Source organism: Lipophrys pholis, assembly GCF_963383615.2.
Source record: "Lipophrys pholis genome assembly, chromosome: 13".
Taxonomy (NCBI): Eukaryota; Metazoa; Chordata; class Actinopteri; order Blenniiformes; family Blenniidae; genus Lipophrys; species Lipophrys pholis.
The window spans coordinates 5,259,633-5,276,443 of record NC_137632.1 but is presented as its reverse complement, the minus strand read 5'-3'; the positions used below and the strand labels follow the sequence as shown (position 1 = coordinate 5,276,443).

The following is a 16,811-nucleotide window of genomic DNA, read 5'->3' as shown; positions in this document are numbered from 1 at the left end:
GAGTGCATGTTTGTTGATGTGTGTAGGAGAGATCTGCTCTGAGTCACACTGGTGTGGATTTGTCATTTGTCTTTTCACTCCTCCCTCTCTGCAGCCAGCGCTCGGCTCCATCCGTCGATCGATTCAAGGTCCAAAACAACAGTCCATCTGCCGGTCTGTCCCACCGACCATCCATTCAGTGTCTTGCCTTCAAAAATTAAATACACACGGGCTCTCGTGCATGCAGATCCCCACTGACTTTCAAAGCGGGAGTTTAACGCAGCGCATATTTTCATTAAACGCTATAGTGGCAAAGAGAGCACAAAACAAGGGGTCAAGGGGCTGCGGCAGTCAGCTGTTGGTTTCCATCTGGCTTCCTCCATGGCTCCTAAAGCTTTGGCCTGACTGGCCAGTGTGAGCGCCGCCTTTGGCAAAGCTGCCGGCCTGACGCAGCTCAAAGCAGAAGTGTTGACCATTAGCAGAAAAGTTCCGGGACAAGCACTTCGCTGGAAGCGGCGCTTCACCGCTTTAAATGTGCTCAACGTTTTTTTGGCAGAGACGCAGCTCATTATTGCCAATGACAAAAAGTTTTAATACGTTTGACTTCGGTCCACGGGTGCATATTCTTCCCACTATAACTCGCTTCGATGTGTTTGTAGTGACCTCCATCTGCAAGTTCGGGGGGAAGTTTGGGCTCGGGATCACAGGGAGACGTCAGAGTCCACCGGCAACAGCCAAAAAGCTCCAAGTCACGGCTCTAAACTTGTCCCCTCTGATCAACAGGCGCTTGGCACCGAGCTAAAAATAGCCGCGGAGCCAAGAGTGTCGACCGACTTCAGACCCCTCCAAAACATTGTGGGGGGCAACGGGACCCAGAGAGATACAGTGAAATGGAAAAAGAGGGAGGGATGGATGGGTGAAGTGGGTTGAAGTGGACACGAGGATAAAATAAACTCATTATGACAGAAATACATGGAAAATAACATATTTTTTAAGAAAACAAAGTTTGTTAGGGTCGACAGCAAAAATATAAATCCTCATTGCCGACATGAAGAAAAAGCCCAAGTCACCAAACTAAAGGGTCAAAACACCTGCAGTGCACCACAGGGAGACACAGTGTCATGTTCACTCATCTCAAAGCAAAACAGTCAGTGGAAAGTCAAGAAATGCCTCCTCAGGACCCGTCCTTCAAACTTAAAGGATCCTGGCTAACATTACAGAAAGCTAAAAATACCCTGGTTACATCTCGCCAGTCAGCTCAGGACCTTCAAGAGTTATCTGTACGAGTGGCAATAACAATACATCTCTTGTTCTCGTCATGTCTGATAGTGACTCTGATGAATTGAGCCATTTCACATTTTAAAATGACAAATGTCTCAGTGTTAACCAAGATAACTGAAACACCCAAAGGGTTGACACCCAGTCCCGTTTTACAGCAGGAAAGACTGGTGTGATAACCTCTAACCTCTAAGCTCACAATCAAACTGGACTACAGGAGGAAAAACACACACAATGACAAACAATAATATCAACTCAGATAGACACAAATCCCAAGAAAGAAAAGGACATCTTTCCATTCAGAACAATGACACATTCATCCATTTTCACTGCTGGAGCCTCTGTATCATCCATTTTTAAAGTACATTAATAATTAGATCATCTTATAGAATTAAAAATAGCAGCTGAGAGCTATATTTTACATGTTTTGTTCAATGGTGTGTAATAATAGGTTTTAACTAATAATCTTTGATCTCAATTGGGCTAGCCCAGTAATGTTATTGCATAATAATCTATTAATATTGAAATCTCCAGATTTTATGTTTGTAGTAGGAAAAAAATTACAGACAAAAGAAAATATGGAATTTTCACATTCAATACACTTTCATTTGTTTTTACCAAATCTATAATAAAGAATTACCTAAAATGGACTTCATTGTCTTTGTTCTAATATACATGAACAAGAGTTATGATTGTTTATGGTGATGTGCTCTTTCTCAGCTTGTCAGTTTAAAATTATTCCCGGTTGACCGACTGCATCACAGACCGCAGCTTTCTGTTCTCCCAGAGACGTAGCGATCACAAAATGTTCCCATCAGCTTGAAGCTTCTTCTTTTTGAGCTCCTGTTTCTTTATTTACATTTTTGACATGGAGCTGTAGTGCATCCACGAAACGACACATCTCTTTCCAGTCCAACCACTCTGTATACATCCAACATCTGGGAGTGTAGTCCGACTTTGACATTACAAATGTCCTTTTCTATAAAAGAAAACCTGATATAGATATACAGGCAATATATTCCAGGGATGATGTTTAAAACACTCCTTTAAAGATTGTAGTTTTGGACTGTTTTCTAATTGTTTACATTTTTTTTTTTTTAGACTAGTCTTGAATTCATATTTTAATTTAGTTGACAGAGAAATCACTCACCAAGAACATTCCGAGCTCATGTCATATCTACTACTTTCCACTTGTCTGAGATTTTCCCCTTAAATAAACGGTTCTTTGATTCCATTATTCATCTGGCAGTACTTCAATGTGTGGTGTCATCTCCTTTTGTTCCCACTGTCTCCTGGCAGCGAGTGTCACACTATGACAGTGCGGCGGTGGGAGAGGGATGGAGGAAGACGCAGGGAGATTGCATTGTGGTTCGCGGTTATCTCATCATTAATCCTCACTGATCCGTATCAACCCTCGGCCAACAGTTCGCTCTTCGCTCTCACTGCTCCATCAGACAAAGTGGCTCTCTGGTTGGTTGTGGGACACGGAGGCTTTGTCTTTATTAACAGTGAAAGAGTCTCCGCACATAGAGCGCTGCTCTTACATCACCATCAATCATGGACAACGAAGAGATGGAGTTAATAACAGCAGAACATCCAATCACGGCAACTTCTCCTTCCATGTTTCTGGCTGAACAGTGGCGGAAGCCCCGGGGTAGACAACTCGGAACTCTGGACCAAACCAAGGCTACCAAGGCCACACGACGACGTAAAGTGAAAACGCTAAGGTTTTGCTGGGTGTTGGGCGTCCGCTTACATGACAACGGTGCTCTGAGCCACTGCAAATGCAACTTTAAAAAGGGGGGGGGGGGGGTCGATTTGACTTTGTTTTGATGTAATCGGGGGAGTCTTGGGGTACGTCCGAATTGTCCCTCCTATCTCCGTATCTATCGACTTTACCTTAAGGAAAGGTGTTAGGAGGCTTCCTAAAGGAGTTAGTGAAAGACGATCACGTTAGTGGGGCAGTCGGACAGCACTTTCATTTAGTGACGTCATAATAATGCGACGGCGGCGCAAGTTAGTGACGTCTGCCATGGTGGTGAAAGAACTACAAGTATCTGAAAATGGACTACAAAAAGCGCATTTGGGTTTTATATGATTTAAAGTTGTTCAGGGCAGATTATTGCTTTGGTAACTTCCATGATCTGCTCCTTTTTCTGACATAGTGAGTTTCCCTGAACGCTCAAGATGAGCGGGTCCCTTTAAATGTTGTCACCGCAAGGAATTGTGGGGCAGCATGAGCTCGCCTCCTTTGCGAAAGGAGGCATCAGTGGTTCCTAAGCTAAAGGAGGCTCTAAAGGAAGCAACATCCTCCTTTCCTTTGCTTATTGAGAATTCGGACAGTCCTTATCATGGCCGCCACACAAAACACTTCCAGGGTTCAGGAAAAGTTGATATAAAAGGATTTAGGAGGGACAATTCGGACTTATCCTGGGTGTCCGTGTAGACAAAGGATACGCTGCGACTGTGCATTGGACAATTCAATTCAACTTTATTTATATAGTGCCAAATACAAGAGTCATTTCAAGGCACTTTTACAGGGAAAGCCCAACAATTCAACAGGAGCAAGCATAAGCGAAAAGAAAGACTCCCCTTTTCATAGGAAGAAACCTTTACCGAACCAGGTGGCTTTCTGCTATTCCAGTCGGGGTTAGAAAAGGACAGGACGGACGGACAAGACGGAACAATAACAACGTTTGCCTTCAGAGCGTCAGGACTCCATATTCTCCTGGTACTTGGTAGTCGTATAGTTGAGTCACCAGTAACAACAAACCAATTTGGTCTGTGTACTCGCTGTTGTTAATGTTTATGGCGCGTTGTTCTCGGCCCGCATGTGTGTGTGGCTTCATTATAAAAACTAACAAAGGTCCCCACTAGTGGCTCAATATGAAAGCACAATCGTTTTCAGCATTTCTGCCGTTTCCGAGTAAACTGACATCTTTTTCAAAACGTTGCCTTTCTGAAACGAAAACGCAAAATAGGTGCTTTGTCGCATAAATGGGGCCTGAAGCATATATTCTTCATTTGTATCATTTAAGATATATTTTAAAAGTTGCCTACTTTCCAAGATGCGATTGAATAACCTATAAAGAGTTAAAAAGCCATTGAAACATTCCCACTGCTGGCATTGTCTGTTAATGCGCCCCATCATCTGCAGAGGCTTCGCTCCATCGCGCTTAATAGCATTATGGATGTGTACATTTTCATTGTGGAAAAGCTACCAGAGCCATGATCCATCCGTGCCACTTCCATGATGGAGTTTGCCTTTGCCAGAGGTGTAATAGGACATACACCATTAACTGGCCTGATTAAATGGTCGTGTCGTCGACTTCCCCCACTGTCCTTCCGCGCCGCGCCGCCGAGGCCCCGTGCATGTCGAGCAGGGATCCCTCATTAACCCACAGATCAAATTCTTCTGACTGAGCGCCACCTTAATGAAGTCCTCATGTTACCGCAGGATGTATAAACATGCAAACACAATTACACAACAGCCATAAGCGGCATGTCAAAGAGTTCACCAAACCCGGAGCCCTTAAAGGCAGAATGCAGGAGGAGGAGGAGCTGCAGACGCATTGTTTACCCTCTTATGACTAAATAGACTGAGTCTATTTACATTTTATGTGTGCAGAATTGTCACATTAAGTGCATGTTGTGAGTGCTTGTGCCGCTTTTTCCAAGATGGCTTCACCGTTCAATATCCAGCAGTCATTCGATATTACTGTGTGTGTGTGTGAGTGTGTATGTTACACACGTGTGATGCTCTGGAATCTGTAACTGAATGATGTCTGGCAGAAGTCCATCATAACAACTAGTACATGAGCACAAAGCTCTTTTTTTTTTTTATGTTTTATGTACTTTTTGAAAACATATATGCCAAGTCCTGTCAGCAGTAATATGACTGTGACAGGAGTCTTTGTCATACCACAGACTTCAAGTAGTAAACGTTTCCGGTTTCATATCAAACCGAACAATTTGAATAAGTTAATATCGCTCGAATTTTCAATGTGCATCTAGTTGTGATGATTGCTTTGGTCACACAAATGTTGCAAGAGTGTCACATAAAATATTGGTGATATTTGTGTCGTGCTGCACGACATTTTCTAAATATAATTGTAAACTTCTAACACTTGCGACTGCCTGATGCAGTTTTTTGACCAAATAAACACAGATTCTCTCAAGGTTTGTCATCAGACGTTAAGCTGCTGGATGGAGGCCAGACAGAACCGCTGAACTCTCACTTCTCACACTTTTGTGCATTTGTGGAAACCAGATTGAGAAAATCTGCTGCGACTATGAGATCATTATGCAGAAGAAGGTTGTTGTTCAAGTTCAAAATTCGAGCGACCTGTTTGCAAGCCCCCGTGGCTCATTACAAGTCCCAGCAAATCTTTTAAGTTATTTTGGGAAGTCCTTCACAAAATGATTTGTCGCGGCTCACCGATGTAAGGGCATACGCTTTATGCAACACAGGTTGTCATGTAAGTATTTATAAAAGCCATACAATAGCACTAGAGCCTTTATAACATCTGTCGGATTTAAAATGAAATAACTTTATGTTTATAGTTCAACATTTTTGTTACTAAATGTATGTTGTGTTATATTTCAGGCCGTACCAACATCGTTTATCCACAATATTCAAATGAAAGCAGCTCAGCTGCTGAGCAGAAACTTCTCTGTGTGAACTCAGGGTGCTGAAAGCAATTCAATCACTTATAAGCTCCCGAATTTGACGTAAGGTTGATCGCAGATAAAAGGAGCCGTTAGACTTCGATCAGCTAAAATGGGAGGAGCTCATTGACCTAAATACCTCAGAGCAACACGGCATGCAGCAACTAACAACATGTCTGCAAGTTCAATATGTAAAAGTAACACGTGCTGGCTTCGTCGTATACGGACTGCAAATCGAACGCGCTGGATTTTCTCCTCAACGTGATGCCGCGAAACTGGATTTGAGGAGAGATTACGAGGCTTTGAGAACATTTCTAAATGTTGCAGTTTGCAGTCTTTATCCTCACGATCGTATTGATGCCATTATCTCTTTCAAACAGAGCTTCTAAGACTCCGTTCTCTGTGGAAAATCCTTTTTTTGGAACAAAGTAAAAGGAGAGAACAAACATCAAAAGCCACGGTGGAGACAAAACCGATGAAATAAGGAAAAGAAAGATAGCTGATAGGGAGGGTGAGAGCCATTAGCTGGTGTAATTAATTAGTCGAGGATAATACGGGAGGCAGAAGGCAGATGCAAACAGAAAACAGATTTAAAAGTGCTTCCATGTGATATTTCTAAAACAAATAGTGATTATAAACCTGCAAAATCTGTCTAAGGCGCTCGCGACATCAGCCACCGGGCGCCTGGTGACGTAAATATCTGTACACATCCGACAAAATCAAAGGATAAACAAGAGGAGATTACTTTAAAATGACAACATTTGTATTCCGTTGTTGTCCCAGCTTCCTCTCCCACTTGACTCGCCGTGATCCAACAGTTACATAACTCCTTAATCCAGCTGTGCTGCTTCTCCTTTCTCCTCCCTCTCATCTCTCCTTTTTTTTCTCCTGCCACTGTAATCTGCACCCCCCCCCCCCCCCCCAAAATATGAAATAAAAAATCCTCTCATTTTGTCTTCTGTTCACATCGACAGGCTGATACGGGGTTGAAAGTGTGTCTTATAATGAGAGCTCTGTCCTTGGATCATAGAGCTGCCTGTGAATAAGCCACGCCACAGACACTGGGCTGTTTTCAGCTCAACCAAAACACAAATCCTGTGTGTTTTTCTCACCTACCGCCGCCGCCGCCGCCTCTCCGCCAGGGCCTCGTCTCCAAAGGGGCCAGCGGACAGGAATAGACTGCCCTTAACTGTTTGTAGCCGTGCGGACTAATGTGGCAAATAGCAATCTAGCAGGCTGTGTTCTGCCTTTTAACACCGGCCAGGGGATTCCAAGAGCTGTAAAGATGCTGCAAGCCTGACCTAAGCCGCCCGGCGCGACTGGCATCCTCGTGATCAAAGGGAGACGCCACCAGTGTTTCTCGTCTATCTGACGACTTTGTTAGAATAACAGTCAGACGTACAGGGATAAGGCCGAGGGTCAGATATGGGCACAGTGCAGGCATGTGGCAGTTCTTAACTGGAACGCACCATGTCAGCGGGAAATTTTGAATCAAACCAAATTTGTGTTATTTACGGCCTTAAGCCCTACGGATTTAAGAAAAGTCCACTTGGAACTAAAAGTTCACTGGTTTGAAACCCACTCTGACAGTTCAACACTGTCAGCACGAGGGCTGCATGATGTATTGTCAATTTGTTATTGCAATATCGACTGACAGACGACGGGTTAGGTTTCCACGCGCTCTGCGTGTCAACATACTTAGCCGACCGATGGAGCCCCCCCCCCCCAACAGTACGCCATACCTGGTGGCAACAAACGTCAGAAATGTCAGACGCAGAAAAATCAAGATCAAGCTCCATTAACGTGACAACAATCGGCTGAAAAGAGCTTCATGTTTATGTTTCAGCAAAGTTTTGCAGCAACGTGTGCCTGTTTATTTACCCTGATCGTGATGCTGAACAGAATTATCGTCTCTTTAGCCACCATTATGCCGTCTATGTGATCGAAATAAGGCCTTTTAACATCCAACTGCTCAGGTTGTGTCGGGTAGAACATGAAGAGTAAAACCTCAAACATGCGTATCACATGATCCACTGAGGCGACCCCCGACCCAGCCGACCTCCCCGATGTTCTTCCAGTCACAGTACCAGGACGCTGGCTGTGTCCGGCCTCCTGTTGTTCATTTAAGCCCTTTTGCCTGTTGGATTCCAGGTATTTATTTCTCTTCTTTTTTTCTATATATGTAGGTCGTGCTTGTTGTCATAGCTTCCCTCTCTATACACTTTCTGGTAAAAAAAAAGGAAAGACTGAAGCAGAATGTGACGTTTTTAACATACGTGGACATCTAAGCTCTTATTTACTGAACTCAAAAGGTAAACAAACACTAAACATGATGCTTTTTAATTAGGATATATATATATTATATCGAGCATCATTGGGTCCAATTTAAAACTCAGCAGTCCTAATTTTATTAGTCCCCTCAGGAAAATGTAATTAGTCACCAGTGGGACACGTGGGTAAGTAACGGTAAGCACTGGGAAAGCATTCACCATATAGATGTCATTTAAGAGGTCGTTATGAGAGATGAACAAGTAAGCTTTGCAAATCTGAGGACATATTTACGTCCTTACATGGAATCAGGTATTTTTAATAAGACCACCAGTGACACATGGCAGCATCCATCTAATCCAAACCATGACCTCATGCCAGTCTCTGGCATCACGCCGTCACTATTATTACCCCCAGATAGTGAAAAGGCAGTGAGGGAAGTGAAGTGGAGACAGGGTGCGCCTGTAACACACACACACACACACACACACACACACACACACACACACACACACACACACACACACACACACACACACACACACACACACACACACACACACACACACACACACACGAAGATCCATTGGCAGCACAGCAGGTCCTCTTACAAATAAATCTAATAAAAAAAATAAATTCTCTTCCTGCCACGGCCTGGCCCACGGCCTCTCCAGCCTATCTCTCTATTATATGACATATCGCAGTGTTTGAGAGCTGAGTTGTTATTTTATACCGGCAGGATGAAAAAAATTAATTAAAGTCAGACTCAGTTTGGCATTCAACAAATTGTCCCATTTAAACTTCATGCACTGAAAAACACTGTGAATTCTCATTGGAAAAAAAACAACTACTTATAAGCAGGACAGAACAATGGAGACATGGCAAAATTTAGATTTTATTCTAATTATCTGGAGCTGTGGTTCCTTAAACATCTGCCTTTTCGCTCATAAAAACCAGTAGCAAGATGAAAAACAACAATATAAAGTGCACAATTTTAATTGAATCCCCAAGAGAATCTGACATGAACTAAATTAAAAGCACCCATGGCCCATTCTCTTGATCTCCGCAGCCGCTCACATGTTAATGCCTCCTGTGATGTGATGTTTGTTTTACAATGCAGCCTCATTACGGGAGCGGCTGTTCAGAATATGGCAGGGTTAATAGAAGGTGATACGCAAGTAATAGAGGGCCTGACATACATCACCCATCACCCCCAATTCCAAATCAATATGTGGATAATTGAATTATTGATTAATCTCTGGTCTGCTTTCATAACGCTGTGGAGAGGGGGTGCAAAAGGAGCGGGGGTGAGAAATGATGGGCGTGTTCAGTGACCCCGGCCTTCCCGTCCACCCCGTCCCCGCCTCACCAGTGGATCTGATTTCCCCTGATATTAGCCCTTCTGGAGCATCCATCAAACCCCCTCCACGCTGTCATCCGCCCGCCGCACGCACAAATACACACACAGACGCACAAATCTGTAGAGAAAAATACAGACTTCAAATGCTCACATTGCCCATTATATTCACAACACCTGAGCCCGGGCCCGGGGTCAGGTGAAAGGGCCCCAGACAGCATACAGCGGATCTGTCAGGACTCCAGAGGTGGCCCCCGTCTGATGGACTTCAGCGCTCCCGTCAGAGCGGGCTCCTCTGAAGACGTGTTTTCTCTCTAAATGATCCGCCCACCAGCCAGCTGCTTCCTGTCCTGCTGGATAATCACAGGCTGCTGACGGCACCAGCCCATTCAAACCAGGCCAACCAGTAATATAATTACAGCTCGGTCTCACTGTCATTATGTGGACATTTCCTGCTAACAGACAGACGTGATCACTCATTACCGATGGTAAAGGATGCTCACCGAACAGCCTATCCAAGTGTTGTTCTAATGAGAGAGACAACATGCCTTTACTCTTATAAACCCCTCCACTTATAACCTGCTCACAGGTGGAAATTAAGGGTTTAGCCCATTCCTTAAAGAAAAAAAAACAAAACATGAACGTTGGTGGTGGTCGGAGGGGCCGTTGGCACAAAATGGCAGCCACGCCTCTGTCAGCATGCCCCAGGGCAGCTGTGGCTACAACGTAGCTTCCCATCACTGGTGGGACTGGTGTGAATGAATAATGGTCTCTGTACGCGCTTTGAGTCAGTGCGAAAAAAGCGCTATATAAATCCAAGCCATTATTACTATTATGCAGTGGACTACAGCTCACTATCGTGCTCAATTTAAGGCAGAAGTGTCAAATTTAATCCAAGGTTTTCTTTGTTACATGATGAAAATGTCGATATTTATGCAAAATCAAACAATTACGACTAGAAATTACTTAAATCTCAACATAAAACTAATTCTAATGATACCATCTGCTGCAAAATACAGTGAAATCCCCCCCCCCCCCCCCCCCCCACACAAACCCCCCCCCCCCCCCCCCCCACTCCTCCTATAGCTGTTTTTACAAACTCGCCCTGACAGCACGGCTTTGGGGCTCATGCTTGTTTTCTATCTTCCATGGCAGCAGCATCATGATATCTCAGCGTTGCGTCGTGTCTGCTACTCTTGGGAGTTTGCAGTTTGCTGGGTGGTGTGGCCGGATTGGGCCCACGGATCTCATGTTTGACAGCTCCGCTTAAAGGAATCACTTTAGATTTCAGCTGCACGATATCAGGTGAAAAAGCAATTTGTGATCATGTTGTTTTGTATTTCAATCAAACTTTGCAAAGCATTGAGATTTCTAATTTTGCAATATATTGAGCAGCCCTTGTGTAAATTACACCAGTGTTACTTTGACAATCAACAGGATGCGAGTTAACTTCTAACCATCTAATAATGACCAAAGACTCTTGTGCCAGAAACAGAAACAAAACAATGCAGCCTTCAAACTGATCTATTGGTGGCTCCTGTTCATAACCATGGGCAGATATCATGAGGGGGCCATGGGCCGTTTGGGAAAAGTGACAATGTCCCACCAAATATATCAACTGAACTACCTCCGTAGAGAAACATTTAAAAATAGTTAAGAAAAAAAAAAAGTTAACAAAAATAGAAAAATCTCATCTTATTAAATATTCTAATATTCTAAGACACTGTACTTTTGATGTTCATGACTTATCAACCACAAATTATAATAAAACAAAACATTTCAGTTTATGGGAAGTAAAGTTTCACAGTCCGAACTTGTTTTCATGGAGGAAAAAAAAGTACATTTTATCATTGTCTTGTTAGGTTTTTGAGAAGCACCTGTGATAATAAAAACAGCAAGAACGTGTGCCAAAACCATAACCATAACAAAACCATGCAGATTCCAGCACCGTGATCCATTAGTGGACACGAGGGCAGAAGGACATTAGTTAAATATACTTTTCTTGAGTCTTGTGATCCCTGTATGTCTGTGATAATTAAACAATCAAGTGTTTGATCTCAATGTTTTCCGTGCCTTAAAATAACAGCGTCATTTATTGTGGGAGTGTGATGATCTGTAGTTTCCATCAGCAGCATTTCAGAAGCTGATGAGTTGTTGACTTTGCAGTTTTAAGACATTTTTTCCTTAATTTCTGTCCTTTTGTTGCCAGGTTTGACTTCCCGTGGGCTCACCACCTGCAGGAAAGGTTCTTAATCGGTGCAATGTGATCTGGGTGACGGTGCTCAGACTGACACCCCCGCGACCCGGAAACGGATAAGCGGGAAAAAATGGATGGATGTTGCCAGGTTTGATGTAATTTTGCAGTGCAGACGGGCTAAATGTGTGGACATGCAGAAGAAGGCAACATATTCTCATATATTGTGCATCCACAATAACATGGACAGAATAATGCATTTTAAAAGGGTTAAAACTATCTGGAACAAGCCTGGCAGCCTCTTGTATCTATGGCTGCACATAATATCACCATATCAACATAATGGATCACAAAAAACTACATTAGGAAAATGTTTCCATGCACTGTGCATTCATCTTAACTTCACAAAAATAATGCAATTTACCAGTCCAATTTTTCAATCAATTGTCAACCGGTGTTATTTTCAAACCTGGGGGCCTCGTGGTAGAAGTTAGAAGCACATAAATCTACTATAAATGTCTCTAAACAGCTGCTGGATGGAACTGCTGGTGTACAAGTGATGGGAAAACAAAACCAATATCAAAACACGAGGCAAGCGAAAGAGCACTGTTATTTGGAAGCACAAATCTGAAAGCACAGACATTAACATTATTGAAATAAGTGTTTGCATTGATCCACAATTAGATCTTTATCATAAAATATCTTAAATTACAAGTTAAAAGTGCAGCAAGTTTTGTTTTACCTTCAGAAAAAAACCCCTTGATTATGGAAAACTGTTGTCAGGCTGGGTACAACAAGTACTACCAAGAGTTTCTGGAACTAAAAAAAACCCCACTACTGCTGCAAAATGTGATAAGTGCCAGCAAGGCCTCTCGCTTGTGTGAGCCTTAATTTGGATTTATTTCCTCTGCAGACCGAAGCCAGTGGACACCAACAGATAGTTTAGTATGCATGCATGTTGTGTCTCTCTCTCTCTCCTCCCTGAAATAGGCCAGCCAAGTTCATTTCTATTCTACACATTCACCAGCCATCACTGCATCTGTAGCCACTGGCACATTCTCCATTCAGCCCCACAAAAACATTGTAAGCCCCCCAACAGTCCCCGGCCTGCCAAGAGCAGCTCCAGTGAAGTGCTTATCATTGCGGATGAGCAAAGTATTTATCATCCTGTCCCTCAACAATAAAACCTGGAGGAAGCACAATCAGCCCTGCAACACGGGGCCAGGTGCAAACACAAACATCCATTTCTTTTTCGTGTGTGTGTGTGTGTGTGTGTGTGTGTGTGTGTGTGTGTGTGTGTGTGTGTGTGTGTGATATCAAACGAAGGGGGGGTACACTTGTGACAGTGTTGACAGACGTTGGGGGCCTTACGTATCTGCGGATGATGTTCCGGAGCCGGCTGAAATCCATCCTTCCCGTCAGCTCCGGCGGCTCCGCGGCGGACCGAGACGTTCAGCTCTCCCTGGATCCTCCTCGACGCTACCTGATGCGGGTCTGACCGCCGGGATCCATCGCACCTCCGCCGTGTCCGTGATAGCGAGGGAGGGAGGGTGGGTGGGGGATGAAGCAGCGGGCTCTCAGTCACTCGGCTGCTCTGATTTTCATGGCATCCCCGGGAAGAGCCATGCAGCCACCGAGCCGACACAACGAGCCGCAGCTCGCGCTACATCTCAGGGCGAGCCGCGCCGCTCGCACCGAGCACAGCTCCGGAGCTCCGGGAGGCTCCGCCGGGGGCTCTGATCCACACCGATCCGTGTATTCCTGCAGGAGATGCTGGTCCCCTCGCGCAGGCTGCCCGTGTCCCGCTCAGTGGAAGCCGCGGTGGTCCTCCGTGTGGCCGCGAGACGTCGTCAGATGACCGGGCTGCGCATGCGCACTGGCTGCTCCAAGCATGTCCCGGAGTGGCGCACTGAGACAAGTTCTCATGTCCCCTCAGAGCCGCGCATTAACCACTGCTGTCTGCACATCACCGCACAGCCTCTGGAGCCACAACAAAAACTAACTAACTCTGGATGACAAATGTCCAAATAGTTTGCTCGATGACTGGGGGAAGAAAAACCGTCTTCTATATCAGGGATCTGCAACCTTTACGACCAAAAGAGAATTTTGTTTTTGATTTTCCACCAAATCAAATTGAACTGGACTCGCAAAACACGTTTAACCTTTAAAATTAGGCTAATGCAGCTTATGCACACATAAAAACTGTCTCTTGTTGCGTTTAGGAAGTTTAAATTACAATTCAGGAGGGTCAACATTTCTTTTTCAGCTGGTTTTAATGGTTTCACCTTCCCCCAAGATAATTTTGACATTTTAGCTGTTTTAACCATTTTGGTTCCCTCTTAAGCAGTCTTGTAAACCCCCCCCCCCCCCCCCCCCCCCCCATCTTATAATTTTAAGATGTTTTTTGCATTTTTTCCCATTTCTTGTGGTTTTATCTTGTTTTCTTTTTTTTAGCTGTGCCAATTTTCAAAACCCTTTTTAGCAAAGAGATATAAAACCTTTTAAAAAGGACTCTGGTGTGTAAATGTAATCGAAATAAGATCCAATGTTTCTTTACATAGAATTTTGTGAAAGTTTCAGGGAGCCACTACAAACAGGCTAAAGAGCCATATGTGGCTCCAGATTCACAGGTTGTTCTATACCAGTGGTTCTTAACCTTTTCCTCGCGGGACCCATTTTCTAAAACCTGTAAACCTATTTTGTCCTTTGCTTTCATGAAGCCATATTCAGTGAAACTCTCCGAGTCCAGTGTCTGTAACCTTCCAGTTTTCTTACTTTTTATTTTATTTTTTTTTACTGTAACGTCTGTCTCTGTGTGCGGCGGTTGAAGCTGTTGTCTTTTACTTGTTTGTCAGTTTCCACTTTGTAGTTTTTTTTACATATTGCTGACTCATCTATATTTGGGCTGAATCTTTGGATTCACAATCAAGTTCAATTTAGAGTCACCAGTTCACCTAACATGCATGTAAGAAACACGTGTGCAGGGCAAACATACAAACTGTGGCCTGGAACCACTCTGAGGTATTTTCTTGCTGAGAGGCAGCAGTACTCACCGCTACACACCAATGCAACCTCCAGTAGTAGTAGTAGTAGTATATGCAGAATTGTAATTGAAGTGTCGGTTTTAAATACACAACAGCAATGAAACATTCTTCAAGCAGATTATAAACTTTTACAAGATTCTTATTTGCAGAGTGACCTGCTGCTGGGCCATTATAGAGAAGTATATACAATAAGAAGTATCTCAGAATGGTATTCAAGTAGCGTGCTTGAATAAATGATTACAAAAGCTACTTTTCACCTCCGTGTCCGTTGTATTCTGGGCCTGTATCTCTGACGTAATCATTTTTGCACACAGTATATTTAGCCACTCAGTAAATGTATGAGCGGAGATATTTCACATTTTACAAATGCTAGCAGCTATTTTCCGCTTCATGGAAAATAGCAGCACCTCACAGGCACACACACACAGACATTCTCACCTTTTATCACTGTTAAAGTAACATTTGTATAAATCCTAAAACACTCTAACCTAATTGTTTTGCTCTGCTAGTTGATATCACAATATATTAATGCATTTCTCAGTAAAAACAAGTGAGTGATGCCTTTACAAAAAAAAAGAAAATCATAAAGTATTGAGGTGATATTCAGAATGTATGTTTTCCTACTATATGGTAACAATAATCTTAATATATTGATTGCAAATAAAAAAATCCAATGCAATGGCTGAAAAGAGATTACGAGCTTAGATGACAACAACCGTCCACAAATGTTTGACTTAATCTATTTTAATGGTCCAATAAAGAATGAATAATATATGAGGGGGTTTTATGGGGGTCGCACACTTGACAACTGTCTCTTTGTTCCCAGAAGGGAGCTCCGCCCTCCTCATATCCCATTGTATTAATGCTAAGTTTATACACTCATCGATCTTGTATGATTTCTTTGTGACACACAGATTTATTTTTAGACTCCATAGTTTTGTCTTATCAGCTGTCTGTCTGTCCGTGTTTGTCCTGTGATGGACAAGCAACTTGTTCAGTGTCTCCTGGGATCATCCTGCAGCCCTGAGTTGAAAACAGCAATAGAAGACGGGGGTACTTAGCTGATTTATTATTAGTGATCATAATTAAGGACAGTAGTGACAATGCATTCAATTTTAGAAAGTGGCCGCTCTTTCTTCAGTCGGCCTTCCCTGTCCAAGCTGCTGCACATCAGATATTTTGGTTTGTTGTGACATTATGACAAGAACGTCATGAGACAAAAACAGAAAATACCAAGTACGATACGATGAACTCCAAAGGTTATTCCACTTTATTTAATGTTCTCTGCAACGTGACACTCGGCTGCAGGAGATGCAGACGGACCCGTGACCTTGTAATATTACAACACAAAGCAAAAATAAAGACATATAAAGACACAAATTCACAAATTAGCAGATCAAGAACAGAAGGCAAAGTTCCCTGCCTGTTATGTGGCAAGTTTTCATTGGAGCTTCATGCCACTGTTAGACCTTCTGTCATAAAAATATATTCCAAAAAAAATCTGAGTGCTTTTGTGAAAGAGAGAAAATCTAAAATTAACAGCATCTCCACTCAGCCTCCGTCAACAGGGGGGATCCTCTGGCAGCAGGGCAGCGGGGCAGCAGGGCATGATGTCTGCCCCAGACATTTCATTTGTGGAGTTATGGCTTTCAATTAGCACAGACACTATTAATAATGCATAGGGATCCAGCACTTTCCGCTCTGACCTGCTAATGCTTGATGTGGCTGTTTACCTCCCTCAAGACCTCGAGGCATTTAGAGTCGAACGATGAGTTTGCCCCAGTGGACAGATTACAACATGTTCTTTGTTTATGGGCTGCAACAATTATATGCACGTTTTAATGTCATTGTAATGTTGTGGAGAAAATCCCGGTTGCCCTTTTTACAGAGTTTTTCCAGCATAACAGTCTGTCAGGAGTCAGGATAGCAAGAGCAGCAGATACATTACTGTTATCAGGTCATGTTAACGTACGCTTAAGAGTAGGGAATAAATTCTTAATGGATAAAACCATACGTTTATATT

General features: G+C 43.3%; 1 protein-coding gene across 2 annotated transcripts in view; it reads right to left on the bottom strand.

The window, feature by feature from the left end:
- Positions 1–13,622, bottom strand: part of LOC308118383 (phospholipid-transporting ATPase IH-like) — a 44,176-nt gene extending 30,554 nt beyond the window's left edge. For both annotated transcript variants that reach the window (XM_080477779.1, XM_080477778.1), the window contains exon 1: positions 13,116–13,622. In XM_080477779.1, the coding sequence (XP_080333905.1) occupies positions 13,116–13,154 (39 nt within the window). In that variant the 5' untranslated portion in view covers positions 13,155–13,622. The remainder of the gene's footprint in view (positions 1–13,115) is intronic.
- Between the last annotated feature and the right edge of the window lie 3,189 nt (positions 13,623–16,811).